The sequence below is a fragment of the Podarcis bocagei genome (assembly GCF_964188305.1).
Source record: "Podarcis bocagei genome assembly, chromosome: 2".
NCBI lineage: Eukaryota > Metazoa > Chordata > Lepidosauria > Squamata > Lacertidae > Podarcis > Podarcis bocagei.
This window is the reverse complement of record NC_138126.1, coordinates 65,986,046-66,006,378: the sequence shown is the minus strand read 5'-3', so window position 1 is coordinate 66,006,378 and position 20,333 is coordinate 65,986,046. Positions and strand designations below refer to the sequence as shown.

The 20,333-nt window shown below is 40.2% G+C and overlaps 1 protein-coding gene across 2 annotated transcripts in view; it reads left to right on the top strand.

Annotated features, from left to right (window-relative positions):
- SGCD (sarcoglycan delta) overlaps positions 1-20,333 on the top strand; it is a 400,176-nt gene that overhangs the window by 331,210 nt on the left and 48,633 nt on the right. For both annotated transcript variants that reach the window (XM_081181154.1, XM_081181153.1), the window contains one exon: positions 2,164-2,283. In XM_081181154.1, the coding sequence (XP_081037280.1) occupies positions 2,164-2,283 (120 nt within the window). The remainder of the gene's footprint in view (positions 1-2,163; positions 2,284-20,333) is intronic.

The window sequence follows — 20,333 nt, the reverse complement described above, 5'->3', positions numbered from 1 at the left end:
TTCGGCTTCTTGTTACTGGAACAGAGCAGGATCTCAGTGTTTGAGTTCCTATAAATACTGTTGAGGGGGTGTGGTGTATAGCCTCCAACGTTCTGGGTAGAGAGGAAGTTCCCAGGTTAGTGTGCCTTTTCTTCTTTTGTTCATTAATTACTTGAGGGATATCTTGAGTGATTTCTTGAGTGATATTCTGAGTACCACTTAGGAGGGTCATTAGGTGTGGATTAGTTGCTAAAGCTTTCGTGTCTTGACCTCTTGAGCTTGTGAAGAGTTTTTCTGAGAAGATGGCTGTACTGCATTTAGTTGTGCTCTGGCTTGGCTTCGTGTATAGGCCAGAGCACAACTAAATGCAGTACAGCCATCTTCTCAGAAAAACTCTTCACAAGCTCAAGAGGTCAAGACACGAAAGCTTTAGCAACTAATCCACACCTAATGACCCTCCTAAGTGGTACTCAGAATATCACTCAAGAAATCACTCAAGATATCCCTCAAGTAATTAATGAACAAAAGAAGAAAAGGCACACTAACCTGGGAACTTCCTCTCTACCCAGAACGTTGGAGGCTATACACCACACCCCCTCAACAGTATTTATAGGAACTCAAACACTGAGATCCTGCTCTGTTCCAGTAACAAGAAGCCGAAAGCACCAGCCTGAAGATGACGAGTGAGACCTCGTCGAAACGTCGCCTAGACACCCCAACTCTTACACGGGAAGACACCCGAAGACACCAAAACCTGCATTCCTGTACCCGTGAAAATCTACGAATATATATATATATATATATATATATATATATATATATATATATATATATATATGAGAGATTCATGGAAGGATATATTAGAACTGTTTAGAGATTGGGTTCCTGTTTAAATGTATGTATGGAAAATAAGTGTTTGTATGGAAGGCTAATAAGATTTCTGTTGCAGAGCTCCTAACAGGCCAAAAAATCCTTTCCTTCTTTCTTCATTATATGCAGGCCATGGCAGCAGCTCTTCTGTGATCGAACCTCATAATTCTCTGCCCAGAATCTTATGTAGAAGATTCCAAAACATTCTCTCTCCTGTCCCGCCTCCAACTTACATATTTATTAGTCATCCCCACCCCCCACCTCCCACCTCCAGCTCAGATGGTCTTTCAGAGGAAATTTCTCTTTGTACTGCCCAGCCTACAAGCCAGAGCCCACATTCTCTTTGTGTCCATCACACAGATAATCATTAATCAATTTACTAAATCTAGTACCATTTTATTTAAGTATCTTGTCCCTTGAGACTAGAAACTGCTCCTGTGAGTTTAGCAGCAGCCTGATAATACAAAAATTAAGCTGTTGAATGCTGCATTCCTATGCTATCAGGGGTAAAACCTGTGGATTGCAGCAGGATTTGCCTCTTAGGTGCACATGAAGAAGCTCAGACTGGACATTCTTTCCATGCCATGCCTTGACCTGCTTAATTTCTGCATGCATGTCAGACTGCAGAAGTGGGAGTAATGTAGTAGAAAAAATGGGAGAAAGTTAACTCTTCTTAACTCTACCCCTGGCTTCACCTGCTGTTTGCCATCCTACCAGATATTCCAACCAGATATTGTTAATAGGAATCATACCCTGTACCATTGCTACAAATTTCTTACCACATCATGCCATCCTTGTTCAGCTAACCCTTTCAGTGGAAAATTCTTTCCCATCTTTCCTATCCAATACATCACAAAAAAGCAAACAAAAAAGTCATAAATTCTAATATATATGTAAATATGCTGTGCTTCGTTTATGTAATACAATTCAATGGCATAATTAGTTCTGATGGTGGAAAATTTTGAACCTTTAGTCTAGAATATCTTTCTTTATCAGAATGGCCAGTTCAATATGAGTTATGTGACAGAGTTCCTATAAATCAGAATTCATTAAGTCGCAAGAAAATAATGCTTTTTTTTCAATGAGTAGGTCTTATATTTGCTTAAATGTTTTATATATTTTAAAGTAAATGCTGAAGAGAGAAGAAACGCTTATTAGTCTCTCTGGCAACATGATACATGCACAACCATTAGCATAACCACCTTCATGCTTTTCTATTTAATTGTCAGATTCATAATCCAGGATATGTTAATGTATCATTTTCAGCATAATATCAGATCAAAGAGATCACTAAGCTTTCTTTCTTCTCTTTAGGGCCCAAAGCAGTGGAAGCATACAGCCAAAAATTTCAAGTGCTAACCACCTCGGGGAAATTGTTGTTTTCTGCAGATGACAATGAAGTGGTGGTTGGAGCAGAGAGACTTAAAGTTTTAGGTAAACAATATTTAACAAATATTTCATCACTATATATATATATATATATATATATATTTGTTCTTTTGAAAATCTTGTCAATGTTTGATCTCATTCATGGTACTTGTGGAAAACCTGCTGTTAGCTTCAGGGAGAACTGGTCAAGTGCTTTTCATTGTTCATGGGATTTTTCAGTGTTATTAGCTTATGCCCTTCAAAACCGGATCAAATTCCCAGAGGACTGGAGAGGCAACACCACATTTCAGCATCGTTATTTGTTGCATTATTAGATATGGCAGCAGAGGACTTTGGAATATGAAGACCTAAAAAATACATATGGATTAAATGGTTAAATACACTTTTAAACTGTTTGCACCCAAAAAAAGGGCACTAGCATTCTCTGTTTTCACTGCATTACTTTCCCCTCAAGAATTGTGCAGCTGCCCTAAAAATTAGCTTGCCTTCCAACATTACCTTTATTGTGGCAGCAGGGGGTACTGCAGTGTTGCTGCTTCCCTTGCTTATCTGCAACAACAGAAGTCTGAGGTCGCAGTGCAAGAGCTGACAGTTGATCATTCTCCTATCAGAAGTTCTCTAGTTCCCAGAAAGGGCAGTGTAGCCATGGTCTCTTCCCATATGACTTGGGAAGCCTGGATAGCTCAGTTGATTAGATTGTGGTGCTGATGATGATGCCAGGGTTGCAGGTTTGATCCTGTGTCTCTGTGTGGGACAGCTGCATATTCGTGCATTGCAGGAGGTTTCACTAGATGGTCCTCAGGGTCCCTTCCAACTCTATGATTCTATGACTTTGGGCTTGTCATGTTACCAGAGAGCTCTCATATTGAAATAAGCCCTTTTGGTGATGAGTCAAAATGGAAAATCATGCCTAGCTTACATGGAAAGATTATCTTTCCTACATTAAGTCCATTTGCCAATGTTCTTTGCTGGCATTTGCGAAATGAGATTAGTTTGTGCATTTTTTTTTAAATCAGCGTTCCCCAACCTTGGCCTCCAGCTGTTTTTGGACTACAACTCCCATCATCCCTCGCTAGCAAGACCAGTGGTCAAGGATGATGGGAATTGTAGTCCAAAAACAGCTGGAGGCCCAAGGTTGGGGAACACTGTTTTAAATCAATATGTAAAGGCATAGCTGAGGTTTTTAAACCATTTAAATGTATATTTCCCACTAAAACGTTTTGCACTCCATTCATGGAGGAGAGAGCTGGCAATGGCTACTAACCATAAAGGCTGTGTTCTGCCTTCACAGTTGGAGGCCGCCATGCTTCTGAATACCAGTTGCTAGAAACCACGGGAGGGGAAAGTGCTCTTGTGTTCGAATCTTGCTTGCTGGTTTCCCACAGGCAACTGTGTTTGGCCACTGTGGGAACAGGATGGGCCATTGGCCTGATCCAGCAGGCTCTTCTTATGTCCCTTTGTAAACCTGAAGCTACAGTCGTCTCTCTTGCTTTTAAATTGATGGCATTTGTATATGCTGAGTTTTAAGCCTGTTCAAAGTGGGTAAATGACTCTCATAAAATGCACCCTTGGGGAGAGTGTGTGGAAGAGCAGTAAACTAGCAAGCTTCATGTCTTCTAAACCTTTTCCCTCGCTGCTTTAAATCCTGAGCTGCTGGTGCAAATACGTTGGTGTGATCTGTTCTTGTTTAACATTCCATCAGTTGATTCTCACTCATAGCATAAAATTAGTTGTAAAGGAGTGGATGGTTATTTTCAGTACCTTTTCCTGAGTGTTTGGTGATGGTGGTGTATATTTCAAGTTCCTTTAGACAAATGTGTATTTTGCAGCTTCGGGATTACAGTAATCCACAAGTTGCAGGTTCCTTGCAGTCTATGCAGATCACATATATTTGTCTGTTGTTTAGTTAAATTGTTCTGGCGGAGACAGCGATGTTTTCAAAACACAACAGTGTTATTTTATGCCTCCCTTTGGTCTCTGAAACATAAAAAGAAGGGGGCATTTCCACAGTTCTAGTGCCATTTTATTTATGTTTGCAGCAGAACGTCTCTCAATATTTTATCTATCCTAGGCAGAGATATCAAAGGAGCAGGAGAAAGACAAAGTTATCAGAGTTATACTTTATGTAGAGAGTTTTTAATAACCTTGAGAGGAAACTTTTATAGACTGTCTGGTTTCTCTTCCACACCCAGCTGATTGTATCTCTTAACATGAGGATGTGCCATAATTCATGGATTTTGTCTTGTTTGGAGCATAATTTCATTCTTTCCCCATATGGGGGTGGGAGTGGGATGCATGTGCAACATTCCCTTCCCCTGCAAGAAGAAGAGAGATGGACTCCCCTGCAGGGGTAACGTGGGGCTATTTAAGCTATCTCCACCCCTCTTCCTGAGACACCCACTGTCCCACCCCTTTTGCACTGGGAGCTCTGCTAGTTGCCTTCATCGAAGGAACTGAGTAGGAATTGGGGGGGGGCATTTGACACTAATTGGCCCGTGTACCAGCTTTTTCACCTACATCACGCTGTTAGGTGTTGTCCACATAACTGGAGTGGCGCTTTGTTAGAATTTGGCTAATTGGCATTTGTTCCGGGGTGGGTGAGTGGATTTTGGAAAATATCTGCACCAGAGTGTTTGGGGTTGTCGGACACATCAGGGTGAACACTGGCCAATGGGACCACGGCACGCGTGTCAGGTTCCTATACCCAAGAAGCACGCAGTGAGGGCCTTGCTATGTGATCCCAATGTGTGCGGCTGGCAGCTGGCTCAGGAGATGGGAGACTTGAAATCCTCCCATCTATTCTGCCCAGATCTCATTGGCATCGGTTAATTTTGTTGACTTATTCTAATCCTCAGATTCTATAATAGCTATATTTAATAAAATATAACCTGTTACCCATCTTTCTTATCTTGAGTCTTCTTGGGTGTGTTGGCAATCCAGCTAGTTATTGTGGGTGGTGGACTCTACTAATTGCTTTTGGCAAAGTCCTGGCACTGCTGATGTCTGTCTTCTGACACTTCTCTTTGCTATGTAAGCAATATTGACTTGTTCTTTTCTGGCCTTACCCGCCCTTGTTATACCAAGAGAAGTATAAGACTGCAATCTGGCATGAAAGTCCTCTTGGAGAGGTTAGAGCAGCAGTTATTGGACACGTGGTCCGCTTTTAATCTTGTTAATGATAATTACTTCCTTTCCTTTGTACTCTGTTCAAAGCCTGATCTGAAAGTTTGTTCTCTGAAGCAGTGCTGGAGCCTTAAAGTGACAAAAGTAATAAGGCTGCCTCTTTTTCCTTTGAATTCTTAAAGACTTTTCCAGGACTAGCAGCAAGACGTTGGGGAGGAGGGAAAAACAACACACTGTTTAGAAGATCTAAAAATTAGAACTTTAAAAACAGAACGAAGTAAGGAATATTTTGCATTTCAAGCTACCATCTGTGCTGAGCAAAACAACAAACAAATTCTGTGTTTTCACAGAAGAATGTAGTTAAGAGAAGCATTTAGGGTATAATCCACATTTCAGTAATGTTAATGGGAAGGTAAAAGGTAAAGGGACCCCTGACTGTTAGGTCCAGTCGCGGACGACTCTGGGGTTGCAGCGCTCATCTCGCTTTACTGGCCAAGGGAGCTTCCGGGTCATGTGACCAGCATGACTAAGCCGCTTCTGGAGAACCAGAGCAGCGCACGGAAACGCCGTTTACCTTCCCACGGGAGCGGTACCTATTTATCTACTTGCACTTTGATGTGCTTTCGAACTGCTAGGTTGGCAGGAGCAGGGACCGAGCAACGGGAGCTCACCCCGTCGCGGGTATTCGAACCGCCGACCTTCCGATAGGCAAGCCCTAGGCTCAGTGGTTTAACCCACAGCGCCACCCGCGTCCCTTTAATGGGAAGATACCCATACATTTTAATGATGCTTTATGTGTCTTTTCACCCATATGTGTTCAAATGCACCCATACGTGGGTTGGATTGCAGCCGCCAGGATCTGAAAATGCTTGCCAACTTTTTCTAGTCCAAGCAGTTGTGTGTGCATTTTTAAACAAAAACTAATAAACCAAGGCAGTTGGGTTTTTTTAAGAAATAAAAATAAATCCAGCACATATATTTTTAAAAATACATTTAGGGAGTAATCCTAACTCCCATCTGGCAGTGGTGGGGCTGGACAGAGTGGCAAAGCTACTGCCCAGCTACTTGTGCCAGTCAGGGTAGAAAGTGGAGAGACGTGGTTTCAAACAAAATTGTTTGCTTGATAAAACTGAATATGTTGTTGTTGTTGTTGTTAATAATAATATGCTGCCCATCTGACTGGGTTGCTCCAGCCACTCTGGGCAGCTCCCAATAAAAAATAGTAATACAACATCAAACACGTAAGAACTGCTGGATCAGACCAAAGGCCATTCTAGTCTCGTGGTGCAAAGCAGATGCCTATGGGAAGCCCACAAACAGGACATGAGTGCAGCAGCACCCTTCCCACTTGTATTTCCCATTCACTAGTATTCAGAGGCATAGCTCCTCTGATATTGGAGGTAGTACATAGCCATCATTGCTACCAGCCATCCATAACCTTCTCCTCTCTGACTTGTCTGATTCCCTCATACAGCCCACCCAAGTTGGCAACCATCACTATACCTTGCGGTAGCTCACGCTACTTCCTTTTCTCTATCCTGAATCTTCCAATTTTCAGCTTTAACAGATGGCCCCAAGTTCTAGTGTTAAGAGAGAGGAAGAAAAACTAATCTCTACCCACTTTCTCCACACCTTGAATGACCATATGCACCCGTATTATGTTTCTCTGTACTGGGAACCAAATGCAGGTCATGGTCATACAAAAAAACAAAACAAAACAGGAGACCAGAGCTCTGTGTTGCAGTTCACCATAGTCTCTCACTTAACTTTCTCTAGCACCACTATTAAGTGTCTGAAAGTCCAGGTGTTATATATCACTTTCCTTTTCTCTTGGCAACCCTTAAGTAGCAGGAGAAACAGAATTCTAATGTATAAGTAAGGGTGAGAATTTTTTTTTCTATTTCAAGTTCCCATTGATTCCCAGACAGACTTGGAAGTTCAGCCGCTGTGTTCAACATGTTTTCCCAAACAATAAATCTCTTGTCTCAGGATTCTTTCATTGGTCCAAACCAAAATGGGGGAGGGGGGGTTGCAAAAATCCTTTACTGCTGGTATTCATGATATTGAAAAGTATGTGTATACTTATTTTACTATATGCACCATGTGTTTCCATGCAGAAAGCATTGGTGTGGCATCAATGTTTCCTGCAACTATCATCAGTCACCCAACAGCTACTCCACAGCTGAATTTTGTGAAACACAGTGAATTTTGCTTCAATGTAGGGTTGATGAACAGTTCAGAATCTACTTCAGAATTTCGGAGCAGATGTGTGTATTATTTCTAAACTTGCTTATAAAATAGAACACAGTTTTTTGAATGGCTGCTGCAGATTTGGGTGCTGCAGCTTACATTAATAAATTGTTTTGTAGATTATGCCGTCATCTGTTTATCCTTTTTATTTCCATGGAAATGAAACAAATGCGGTTTGCCTAAAAAAAATGTTGTATCTAAGAGATGCTTTAATAAAAGCATTGAAAAATAGCTTTGATATACATTAATTACCAATTTCATTTAATAACACATTGAACATTATAGCAGTTATAAACAAAGGATAATCATAAAGCATTATTCTAGCTACTAATTAGCTCTATTTATTCTCCAGATTAGTTTTTAAATATGCCCTCTAGATGCCACTTGATACTAATTACCACAGTTACATTATTATCACTATACAAAAGCATTTTAATTAAATGTAAAGTAATTTAAATTAGCATGAGCTTCTTCAGAAATTAAACTGTGGTTAAATGCTTTATTTAGCCTTTTAAGATGACTGCAGCTGACATACCACAATCACTGCTCCCAAACGTCATGGCATCTTTTGGGAGACCATTGCTAGGAGGGAGAGAGAAGAGAGAAAAGAGATACACGTGCTCAGATATAAGCACATGACTGCAGTGTAATTTGTCTTATTTAGAGCAAAGGATACCATTGCTAAAGGGGCAAGCAACTTTTTAGAATGAATTATACACTTGTCTTTGCAAGTTTGCATCAAAAATGACCAGGAAAGCTCCTTGTATAACATGTCTTTAGATTCTGAGTATTATTTAGAACGTGAGAATGTAATGCAATGTATATATTTAAGAAATTTATATGCCACCCTTTGTCAAAATGAAACAGGGCAGTATACAGCATACAGTGGTACCTCGGGTTAAGTACTTAATTTGTTCCGGAGGTCCGTTCTTAACCTGGAACTGTTCTTAACTTGAAGCACCACTTTAGCTAATGGGGTCTCCCGCTGCCGCCGCGCCACTGGAGCACGATTTCTGTTCTCATCCTGAAGCAAAGTTCTTAACCTGAGAGCCAGTGTGGTGTAGTGGTTAAGAGCGGTAGTCTTGTAATCTGGGGAACCGGGTTCGCGTCTCCGCTCCTCCATATGCAGCTGCTGGGTGACCTTGGGCCAGTCACACTTCTTTGAAGTCTCTCAGCCTCACTCACCTCACAGAGTGTTTGTTGTGGGGGAGGAAGGGAAAGGAGATTGTTAGCCGCTTTGAGACTCCTTAAAGGGAGTGAAAGGCGGGATATCAAATCCAAACTCTTCTTTAATTTCTGGGTTAGCAGAGTCTGTAACCTGAAGCGTATGTAACCCGAGGTACCACTGTAGTAATGTAAACAACATATGTAATATAAATACATAACATAATATCAATACAATAAAAAAGATGTATAAATACAATGCATAATAATATGCAATGCATAATATTAGATAAAGCTCCAAGTGCTTAATCCTATTTTCTTTGGTTATTGGATTGTGATTTCCTGCTACTAAGAAGCAAAAGCAGGCTGCTAATACCTTCAAATAATATATAGGGGACTATGCAATTGAACCTTCCCTCCATGTACCCTGCACCCTCCACAAATTATAGAATTATAGAGTTGGAAGGGACCCTGAGAGTCATCTAGTGCAACCCCCTGCTTTGCCTGAATCTCAACTAAAGCATCTAAGTCAGCTGGCCATCCAACCTCTGCTTAAAATCCTCCAAGGAAGAAGAGTCCACCACCATCTGGTCAAACAGCTCTTACTGTCAGAAAGTTCTATCTGATGTTTAGTCAGAATCTCTTTTCTTGAAGTCATTGGTTCGGGTCCAGAGCAGGAGAAAAGCTTATTCCGTCTTCCATGTGACAGCCCTTTAGATGCCAGAGGTTGGCTTTCATATCGCCTCTTTGTCTCCTATTTTCCAGGTTAAACATACCCAACTCCCTCAACTGTTCCTCATAAGACTTGGTTTCCAGACCCTTGATCATCCTGGCCACTCTCCTCTGCACACTTTCCAGCATTTGTGGAATTCCATTGTCCCTATAGAAATTCATTTTGTTAGTTTGGGCCCAGTTCTCCAGTCTGTTAAGGTCATCTTGAATCCCGATTCCGTCTTCAGCAACATTAGCTACCCTTCCCAGTTTGGTGTCATCTGCAGATTGGATGTAAAGGTAAAGGACCCCTGACAGTTAAGTCCAGTCGTAAACGACTCTGGTGTTGCGGCGCTCATCTCGCTTTACAGGCCGAGGGAGCCGGTGTTTGTCCATTCCACAGACAGTTTTTCCGGGTCATGTGACCAGCATGACTAAGCCGCTTCTGGCAAAACCAGAGCAGCGCACAGAAACGCCATTTACCTTCCCGACGGAGCAGTACCTATTTATCTACTTGCACTTTGACGTGCTTTCAAACTGCTAGGTTGGCAGGAGCTGGGACCAAACAATGGGAGCTCACCTCATCACGGGGATTCAAACACCGACCTTCCAATCAGCAAGCCCAAAGCTCAGTGGTTTACACCACAGCGCCACCTGCGTCCCCTTGCAGATTGGATAAGCAGCCCTGAGTTCCTTCGTCCAAGTAATTTGTAAATACATTGAACAACGATGGGCCCTGGGCAGAATCCTGCAACACTCCACTTGTCAAACTTTATGCTGCCAAGACACAAGTTCCAGGGAATGTTCAAACACAGATCAAACACAGCAGAAATTCTTAATGTGTGTGCACACAATTAATCTTATCTTTCCTATTAGTGGAAATCAATTATATTTGCAGAATTTATCTTAACAAATAATAAACAGAATGTAAATGTAATATTGTACAATATTCCTATGATAATGATGAACTAAATTCAGTGGAGCTTACTCCTAAGTAAGTCTGCATAAAAGAGAACCAGCAGTGTTCTCTCCTCTCAAGACCTGGCAACTGTTTGTATTTGCAACCTTGTGTTCACAAGAGCTGCATGCTCATTCCTGAGGGAGATGAAGAAATAATTTGCATTGCCCTTGGTGCTTCTCAGCTTGGTTTGGGAGAGAACATGATTTAATATGAATGTGATGGGCTAATATCTCTATCTTCGTATAAATCATCCTTGCTGTCTCAATGCTTTGCATCCACAAACATTTTCTCCCAGGTTTTGTATTTCAGTCTTATACAAGGGAGGGGAAAAACAGTGCCTCTCCACAAATCCTTATCAGCCTGATCAAGCATCTAATAAATACAGTGTTTTTATTATTATTATTATTATTATTATTATTATTATTATTATTATTATTATAAAATGTAGGAAATGCTTTACATGCTATTTATGTCATAGATTTCATGTGATGAGTACTATAAGGAAAACCTATGGACTACAGAACAGTTGTGTATTCATGACTTCCTACAAAGGAACAGCTAAATGCTGTTAGTTTTGTTTGCTTAGTCACTTTTCCGTTTATCAATATACTCAAAGCAATGTGTGTGTGTCTGTGTAATAATAGTATTTAGAAATCAGCATGTTCCTTCATATAATGGGCTGAAAACATGCAGGCTAGAATTGCAGGGAAGAGATGGATAAGTCTATTGCTAAATAGTAGCCACATGTTGGTCTCGTGTTGTAAATTATAAGATGCTTTGGATACATCTGTAGAAAATTGGGCTATAAATAATAAACGTAACTGATAACTTTGCTTAGTTTCATTAGTTGGTAGGTTGGTTGTCATGGGAAGCCCACCTTTCAGATTCATTCCTGGGACAGCTTTCAATATAGAAACAGAATTTCAAGGCTATAAGAAAGCTTGAGAATAAACCCATCTTTACCTGGCACTGAAATAGCATCAACGTAGACACTACCCCAAGATCACTAGTAACGAGGAGCAGGAAATAAAACGTGTGTGTGTGTGTGTGTGTGTATTTAAGGCTAGGCTATCTGACAGGTAACAGGTAAGGCTTACCTAGCAAAGAGTACTCCATGCCACACAAACTAACCAGTGACGAAGTTAGATCAAGGAGCACCCTCAGACTGCGAACCTGTTTCTTCGGACAAACAACTACTCCTTTTAACAAAGGATGGTGAGCCTGTGCCCCTTGGAAATCACAAAACTACATTGGCATGTGACAGGAGGTGAGGGGAGTTTTTGTCTCACAACATCTGGCGGGCCACAGGTTCCCCAGCCCTGTTTTAAACTATTCAGAATTCCATCAGAATTTAGATCTCAGTCCAGAGGTATTAAAAATTTGATTCTAATCACAAATACTGTGATCATCAAACACTGAAAGAATAGTTAATGTAAGGTATTTTATTTATTTAGTTAATAGTTAATGTAAGGTATTTTATTTTACAAACCTAGACAACATCTTAAAAAGCAGAGACATCACCTTGCCAACAAAGGTCCGTATAGTTAAAGCTATGGTTTTCCCAGTAGTGATGTATGGAAGTGAGAGCTGGACCATAAAGAAGGCTGATTGCCAAAGAATTGATGCTTTTGAATTCTGGTGCTGGAGGAGACTCTTGAGAGTCCCATGGACTGCAAGAAGATCAAACCTCTCCATTCTTAAGGAAATCAGCCCTGAGTGCTCACTGGAAGGACAGATCATGAAGCTGAGGCTCCAATATTTTGGCCACCTCATGAGAAGAGAAGACTCCCTGGAAAAGACCCTGATGTTGGGAAAGATTGAGGGCACAAGGAGAAGGGGACGACAGAGGACGAGATGGTTGGACAGTGTTCTCGAAGCTACTAGCATGAGTTTGACCAAACTGCGGGAGGCAGTGGAAGACAGGAGTGCCTGGTGTGCTCTGGTCCATGGGGTCATGAAGAGTCGGACACGACTAAACAACAATTTTATTGGTGGCATTAAGTTTAAGGGATAAGAAGAGCACTGATGAAGCGATTGAATACACAGAAACCCTTGTGTTTATTTGCAGGACACATATCTGTTTCACTTATTTTAAAATGTGTCTTTTCCTCAAAATCCTCAAAATAGAAGTCAAATATAATGGAGGCAGAAGAATCTTTATTTAATGTCCAGTGCTGCAAGCTTTTCATTTGGATTGTAAGAGCAAAGTTCTTTTAGTTGGTAGTGCTACTTTTTCCTAATGTGATCACACTTTTCTAATCAGTTAAAAGTATTTATTGTGGGTTTTTATTCTAGAATTACAGCCAAATATATGATGAGATTTGGGGAAATCTTCCAAAGTTAGGAGGGAGGAGGGGAGTTTGAACATTCAGTCTGAAGTCTTTGCTTCGTCTTTGGCTCCCACAGTTTTTTTCAATAAAAACAGAATAATGACCCTTGTGATAAACAGCTGCTTAATGAATAAGTTTGACCTTAGGGCACCAAAGGCTTCACAGCCTGGAAATATTAGATTGAAGCAACTTCAAAAACAGGGTAGTGTCCTCTCTGTCCCTTTGCCCCTTCTCAAGCACTTCCACATATAGATTTGCAATACAAACAAATTGTATTAATAAACATAACCATAACCATCCTTGCCCTGACTTGCTTCAATGTTATTAACTTTCTGACAAATGAAGGACAGTCTATGTCCTAGTAGTAATTTAATGGGCACATCCAACAAGGGGCATTCAGAATGTTAAAGCTTTCTCTCTGCTAATATCAGTTTTGACTCCTTTTCCTTTTAGAACTTTTTGTATACTCTCTAATTTCTCTTCTGAATCAGGTTAGCAAGTAAAACACAAAACTTTTTTGTTTCACACTGTTAAATGTAGAAGAGTTAATTGAACCGTCATTGTCTCTAGTTACACACAACACAGGTCACTTCCAAGTGACATTTGCATCTGTCTTCACAACAGAATATATAGGGCAGATCCCAGTGCCTGAACAAACCTTTGCAGGAAGCGAGTCTGAGGAACAAAAGCAGCTAGTGGTGATGAGAGATTAAGTTCTAGGCCTAATTGCCAAAATAGAAATTGACAAATCGCTGGGTCTAGATGGCATGCACCCAAGAGTTCTCAAATAACTCAAATGTGAAATTGCTGGTCTTCTAACAAAAATATCCCTCAAATCAGTCTCCAGACCTAAGGACTGAAAAACAGCCAATATAACAACTTTTTTTTAAAGGGATCTAAGGGATATCCTGGCAATTATAGGGCAGTTAGCTTAGTTAGTCTGTCCCAGAAAAATGGTAAATAGTATTGTTGAAGGTAAAATAGCCAAGCATATAGAAGAACATGCCTTACTGTAGCAGAGCCATTATGGCAGTGATCCCTGACTACCGGTCCTGTTAGCTAGGGATGATGGGAGTTGTAGTCCCAAAACAGCTGGAGGGCCAAGTTTGGCCATCACTGCATTATGGCTTCTGCAAGAACAATTCCTGCCTCACAAATTCATAATAATAGTAATTTGATAATGTCAGCAAGCATATAGACAAAGGTGATCCAGGGGATGGAGCAACTATCCTCTGAAGAAAGGTTGCAACATTTGAGACTTTTTAGTTTGTAGAAAAGGTGAGTAAGAACGTGATGTCCATCTCCTCTCCCCATGTGGCCATTGTGCGCACCCATCTGAATTTCATGTGCAGATAACTGCTAATTGGTGCCAAATCATCCACTGCCAGCAGCACAGTAACTGCAGCAGTTGATTCTTCCCAGCAATCTTGTTACATTTCATCATGTACAGTATGTGTTGATACTGTTTAGAGATTGCCGTTTTCATTATAATTACTCCTTATTTTACACTCTCGTGCCAGCTATTTAGTATAGTTGCACAGTAAGAACCTTAATTTGTAAGATTGTGCCTATACCACCTTCACAGGAAAGCCATTTAATTTACCATCTGTCTATTGCTTTTTAAGCTATGAACTGTGTATTTTCCCTGCTATGTAGGTAATTAGTTCAAGCTTTCCCCCCAAGTTACTTAGCTGCCTTTAAGTACCCTGTCCCTTACTATGTGTTAATTACTAGAGGGATGCCATAATAACCTTGCAAATTGTCACCTTATCAAGAGTATGTTAATGCTTTTTAATTTCACTTTCTTTGGCACTGCTGCCCTTGACAATGAAGCTTGTTTTTAAAGAGATGCAGTCTATAGAAATTAAATATTGAATATTAATTGCTTCTTGGAAAATCCATTCAAAATTCAGCTAAGATTGAACTGAGGTTCTGTTAGTTAGTGGGGATACATAACGCAGGGATATTTCTAATTTCTTTAGGATTTGGATATAAAGCAGATATGAAAGGAAAGGGTAAAACCAAGGCAGCAGACATGGATTTAATGTCCAGGTCTGATATATCTGTCTATATTGTGTTAACCTTAATCCTATTTACGAAAGAAGCATCAACCAGCATCAGATTAATATTGATTTGGTGCCATAAGGATTAGCAAAGGAACATATAGTACAGTTTCTGAATTTAATGCAAGGCAGATTTATTCTATATTCCTTGAGCTTTCCTTGAAACTCTTCTGAAACATAATCTGCTTTAAGAGAGAGGGATGTTCTCCTTGGAAACTTTTTGCATGGACTATTTTTGGTTTTGTAAGCCCACACGCTAGTGTTTCACACAAAACTAGCACCAGCAACAAATACAGCTAGTAAAAAAAAAAAAGCTCACCAATGCTGATGTTGTTATAAGTACTGCTGGGAAACAGTTCAGCAAACTGAAGCTCAAACAGCCTGGGATCAAAATGATTTGAGTAAACCTTATCTCTTTTTGACAATCTTTCCTTTGGGGGGTGGGATATTATGGCACAAAGCATTCTGCTCAGGACCATTGGTCTCATCCTCCATGTAGTAAGTACATTACATCATAGAACACGGTGCTGAAAATGAATCACATTCATGATTTCTGTATCCATGCATTCTTTTTGTAGTCCACCAGTTCTGCAACCCTATTATTTTTAATGAGGTGAACTGAGCTACCTCTGGGTTCCCCTTCCATGCAAAGCCAATAAAGCTGAAGTTTGCAGACATTCTGCTTATTAACAGCTAGTTAGTGTTTTTGAAAGATTGTGTGTGTTGTCCTAATTTTATTGGTGTGAGTTGTCTCAAACACAGTGAGGAGGCAGGTACAAACAAGTCGTGCAGTGCCCCAAATTAGTTTACTGATTACAACTGTCACTTGAAAAGGGAGGGGGTCCATTTCTGTGATGCTCAGGTCCTTTACAAGACATGCAGCTTGGGCTTCTTTCTTTCGTTATGTTTTGCAGACCGTGGGCTATTCCGCCCAGTGAACAATTTCTGTCTCTACTTGTACAAAAACTGTTATGGGTGAGTTATAAATGTGGTGCCTGTTGTCCTCATCTGACTTACGAACTTTGACCTTTTGGTGAACCAATTCTGGGTGTTTCGCATTTTTGAAAAAAAATAAAAAATTCTGCTTATATTCAAAAGTGATGGTGAGTTGCAGGGTTTCACTCTTTCACTCTGTGGCTGGCACATCCCAATACTGGAAGTCAAGACTTCCAGGCTCCACCTAGAATACTGTGTCCAGTTCTGGGTGTCACAATTTAAGAAGGATATTGACAAGTTGGAACGTGTGCAGATGAGAGCAACCAAGATGATCAGAGGTCTGGAAACCAAGCCTTATGGGGAACGGTTGAAGGAGCTGGGTATGTTTAGTCTGGAAAAGAGGAAACTGAGAGGAGATATGATAGCCATCTTCAAACATCTCAAGGGCTGTCACATGGAGGATGGAGCAAGCTTGTTTTCTCCTGCTCTGGAGGCGAGGACTCGAAACAATGGCTTCAGGTTACAAGAAAGGAAATTCTGACTAAACATCAGGAAGAACTTTCTCACAGTAAGAGATGTTTGACAGTAGAGCAGACTCCCTCAGGAGGTTGTGGACTCTTCATTGGAGATTTTTAAGCAGAGGTTGTATGGCCATCTTTCTTGGACTATGATTCTGCTGCTTCTTTGACTCTAAAAGTGTAATGGCAGCTGTTGCAACCATAGATAAACTATACACCATGGAATGCATGCTTTTGTTTAATTGCTACATAAAACAGGTAAAAGCACATAAAGCATTTAAAAATCATATTGTTAGAAAAGCATTGCTTAATGTTTGGATAAGATATAAGGATTTGTTAGGGGGGAAAACCCCAAGATGGTTGTCTCCAACGGAAGCGAAGGCACAGAAAAAACTCAATATGGAGGCCAAATGGCCGAAATATTGGGAAATTCTGGAACAAGATGGAGAGAGAATAAAATTGCAGAGCTTTGAAAAATTGAAAAACAAAGTGTGAGATTGGCTCCATTATTATCAAATAATGGAGGCATACAAATTGGACAAAAAAGTTGGTTTCCAGGTGGAAAAATCAAAATTGGAAACAGAATTGTTAGATCCAAAAACTAAGAATTTGTCAAGAATGTATAGCTTGCTGTTGAAATGGAACACTCAGGATGAAACGGTGAAATCAGCTATGATTAAATGGGCACAAGATGTTGGACATAACATAATGATGGCTGACTGGGAACGGTTATGGACCACAGGTATGAAATTTACGGCATGTAATGCCTTAAGAGAAAATTTAATGAAAATGATTTATAGGTGGTACATGACACCAGTTAAGCTTGAAAAAATCTACCATTTGTCCGATAATAAATGCTGGAAATGTAATGATACTGAAGGTACATTTTTTCACCTTTGGTGGACGTGCCCAAGGATTAAGGCATTCTGGGAGATTATTTATAATGAAATGAAAAAGGTTTTTAAATATACCTTCCTTAAGAAACCGGAGGCCTTTCTCCTGGGCATGGTCGGCCAATTGGTGTTAAAGAAGGACAGAATTTTTTTTATGTATGCAACAACAGCAGCAAGAATACTCATTGCAAAATATTGGAAGACACAAGATTTACCCACCAGGGAAGAATGGCTGATGAAGTTGATGGACTACATGGAATTGGCAGAAATGACTGGCAGAATCCGAGACCAGGGAGAAGAGTCGGTGGAGGAAGACTGGAAAAAGTTTAAAGATTATTTACAGAAATACTGTAAAATCAATGAATGTTAGAAAAATGTTGGAATGAAGTTATATGGCTTCAGTAGAAATGTTATAAGGAATTAAGCATAACTAGATTAATAGAGTAATAGAGCATTAAAGGGAAAATAAGATTAGAATGTGTTAAGACAATTATAGGATAGAAAACAGGGGAAGATGGAAAGGAATTGCTGAAACAATTAATAGAAGTGGAATACAAAAAGGGAGGTGCGAGGCGGTCGTGGAAATTAGTGAAAGAAAGATAAGATATTGAAATTGGATTGTGTTTTAAATGGCTTTTCTTTTGCTTTGTTAGATGTATGTTAGTGTTTTTGCAGTGGGTTTTTTTTGTATTGTATTATATTGTATGTTTTTTCTTTTGTGGTTTTTTTGTAGTGTAGTGTTGTGCTTAATTTGTTGGAAAACTAATAAATATTATTTAAATAATAATAATAATTGCTACATAAAACAGATGACATTATTCAGTAGAAAAAGAAACTTGGCTGTGGCAACAGGCATATTCTGAACTTAAACACCTACATTTTAAAAAGTGTTCACAATGGATATATTGAAAGCAACCAGGCACCAGCTTTCTAGTCAGTGCTCGTCAAAAATAAAACCCCTATCATGTGGCAATGGCTATAGGAATATATCCTACAATGGAGTTTTCAAATGGTTACTTGTTTTCTTTTAGCATAAAGCTTTTTGCTGTCACCAAATGTATCTGCGATACTGTGCAGTAGTTTAAAAGCTTTCCACATTGTTCCTGCAGTCACCAAATGCACATTAGAGTTAGAGATTTTTGACAAATTTATTTCCCCAGTTTTCCCCAGTACCGGGGAGGGGGCGAAAAATAAAAGTATTGAGTGAATCATTACAGTAATTCAGAACACTTTAGATAGATCCTGTCACATGCTTTATAAATTCCTGATTGATTGTGTGGAATTAAGTTATTGGGCAGAAAGCCAGTTAATGGAACACACATTGATGAAATCATTTTTGAGGGGCATTAAATGGAACTTAAAATAAAGCTGAAATAGCTTTATGGATTTTCCACTCAAACTGTTTATGAACATTTATTGCTGGTAAATTACATAGTGTCAAATGAAAGATTTGCCAGGCCTGGGTTTTAATCAAACTCTTTTGCAAATAATAAAAGAAGAGAATAATTTATTGTCATGGAATGTACAGTAGGTATAAATACGCATTACATAATAGATTCCCTCTATCTTATCTAACTTGTTGTAGATATACGACGATACACCACAAAAATCAATTGTGTTGTTGAAAACAATATTCCCTATAGTTTCCAAAGAAACAGAGCTTTGTTCACAGCAGAGGCAGTAGTGTTTGCAATGGCAAAAGCTATAAAAGCTGTTGATTTACCAGCAGATTTGACAAGGTTTGCTTTCCGCCCAGTATGGATGGATCAGGTATAATGAAATGGTTTCTTTCTTTCGTTCCTGATAGCCAGACAGAAGCAACAGCAGTCAAGCACATGAGCTAGCTCAAAGTTTCCATATGCCACAGAAACAGGCACTTTACTCTGATGCCTTACCAGATATTACAATTTCTGTGTCAGCATTTTGCCTAGGAGACTTACCTGGGCAGTGCTGGGCATATTTTGTGGGCAGGGTGTGCAGTCACTAATGGCCCCTTGCATCATTTCCTTCATTGCATTGGAGTAGTCTCTCATCCAGCAAAATGCAGTAGTGAGTGCAGGCAGGATAGAAAAAATTGTAGGTTTCAGTCTGCAGGCCACTGCAGCAGCAAACTGTGACTATAAGCAGCCTAATTGAAGAAATGGGAGTCAACAGCAGTTCCAATAGAAAGACTCAGCCATGCCCTGTGGCCAATTTCAATAGCTGTTAAAGTGATTGTTGAAGCCATCATTTTTGCATAGTCAAAGTTAGTTGAAGTGCAGAAGGGTTAGTATGTAGCTACAGTGGTACCTCAGGTTACATACCCTTCAGGTTACATACGCTTCAGGTTACATACGCTTCAGGTTACAGACTCCGCTAACCCAGAAATAGTGCTTCAGGTTTAGAACTTTGCTTCAGGATGAGAACAGAAATCATGCTCCGGTGGCACGGCGGCAGCAGGAGGCCCCATTAGCTAAAGTGGTGCTTCAGGTTAAGAACAGTTTCAGGTTAAGAACGGACCTCCGGAACGAATTAAGTACTTAACCCGAGGTACCACTGTACATCTGAAATGTCCCAGGCAATTTAAATGTAGCACAGTTTCCCGGTTCCAGTTTCCACATTCTCTTGGAGAGGAAAAGCTCCAAAAGACCAGTCACATCAAATCCATTAACTCTCTGTTGTTGTGCATCACATGCAAATGCTTAGTTTTCCCCACATGACCAGTTCTCAGCTGATTCAATCATTTGAGTTGCCTGGATCATCGTGTGAATCAGAACAAAACCTTCTCAGTGGTAGCCCTCAAACTTTGGGACTCCCTGCTACCTGATGGCTGCCTAGCGTCAGCATGGAGAATTTTCAGAAAATATATACAGGCACATATATTTTTCCCTCCAGGCATTTGGGAATATGCCAGTAATGATGTATGGAAGTGAAAGCTGGACCATAAAGGAGGCTGATCGCCGAAAAATTGATGCTTTTGAATTATGGTGCTGGAGGAGACTCTTGAGAGTCCCATGGACTGCAAGAAGATCAAACCCCTCCATTCTGAAGGAAATCAGCCCTGAGTGCTCACTGGAAGGACAGATCCTGAAACTGAGACTCCAATACTTTGGCCACCTCATGAGAAGAGAAGACTCCCTGGAAAAGACCCTGATGTTGGGAAAGAT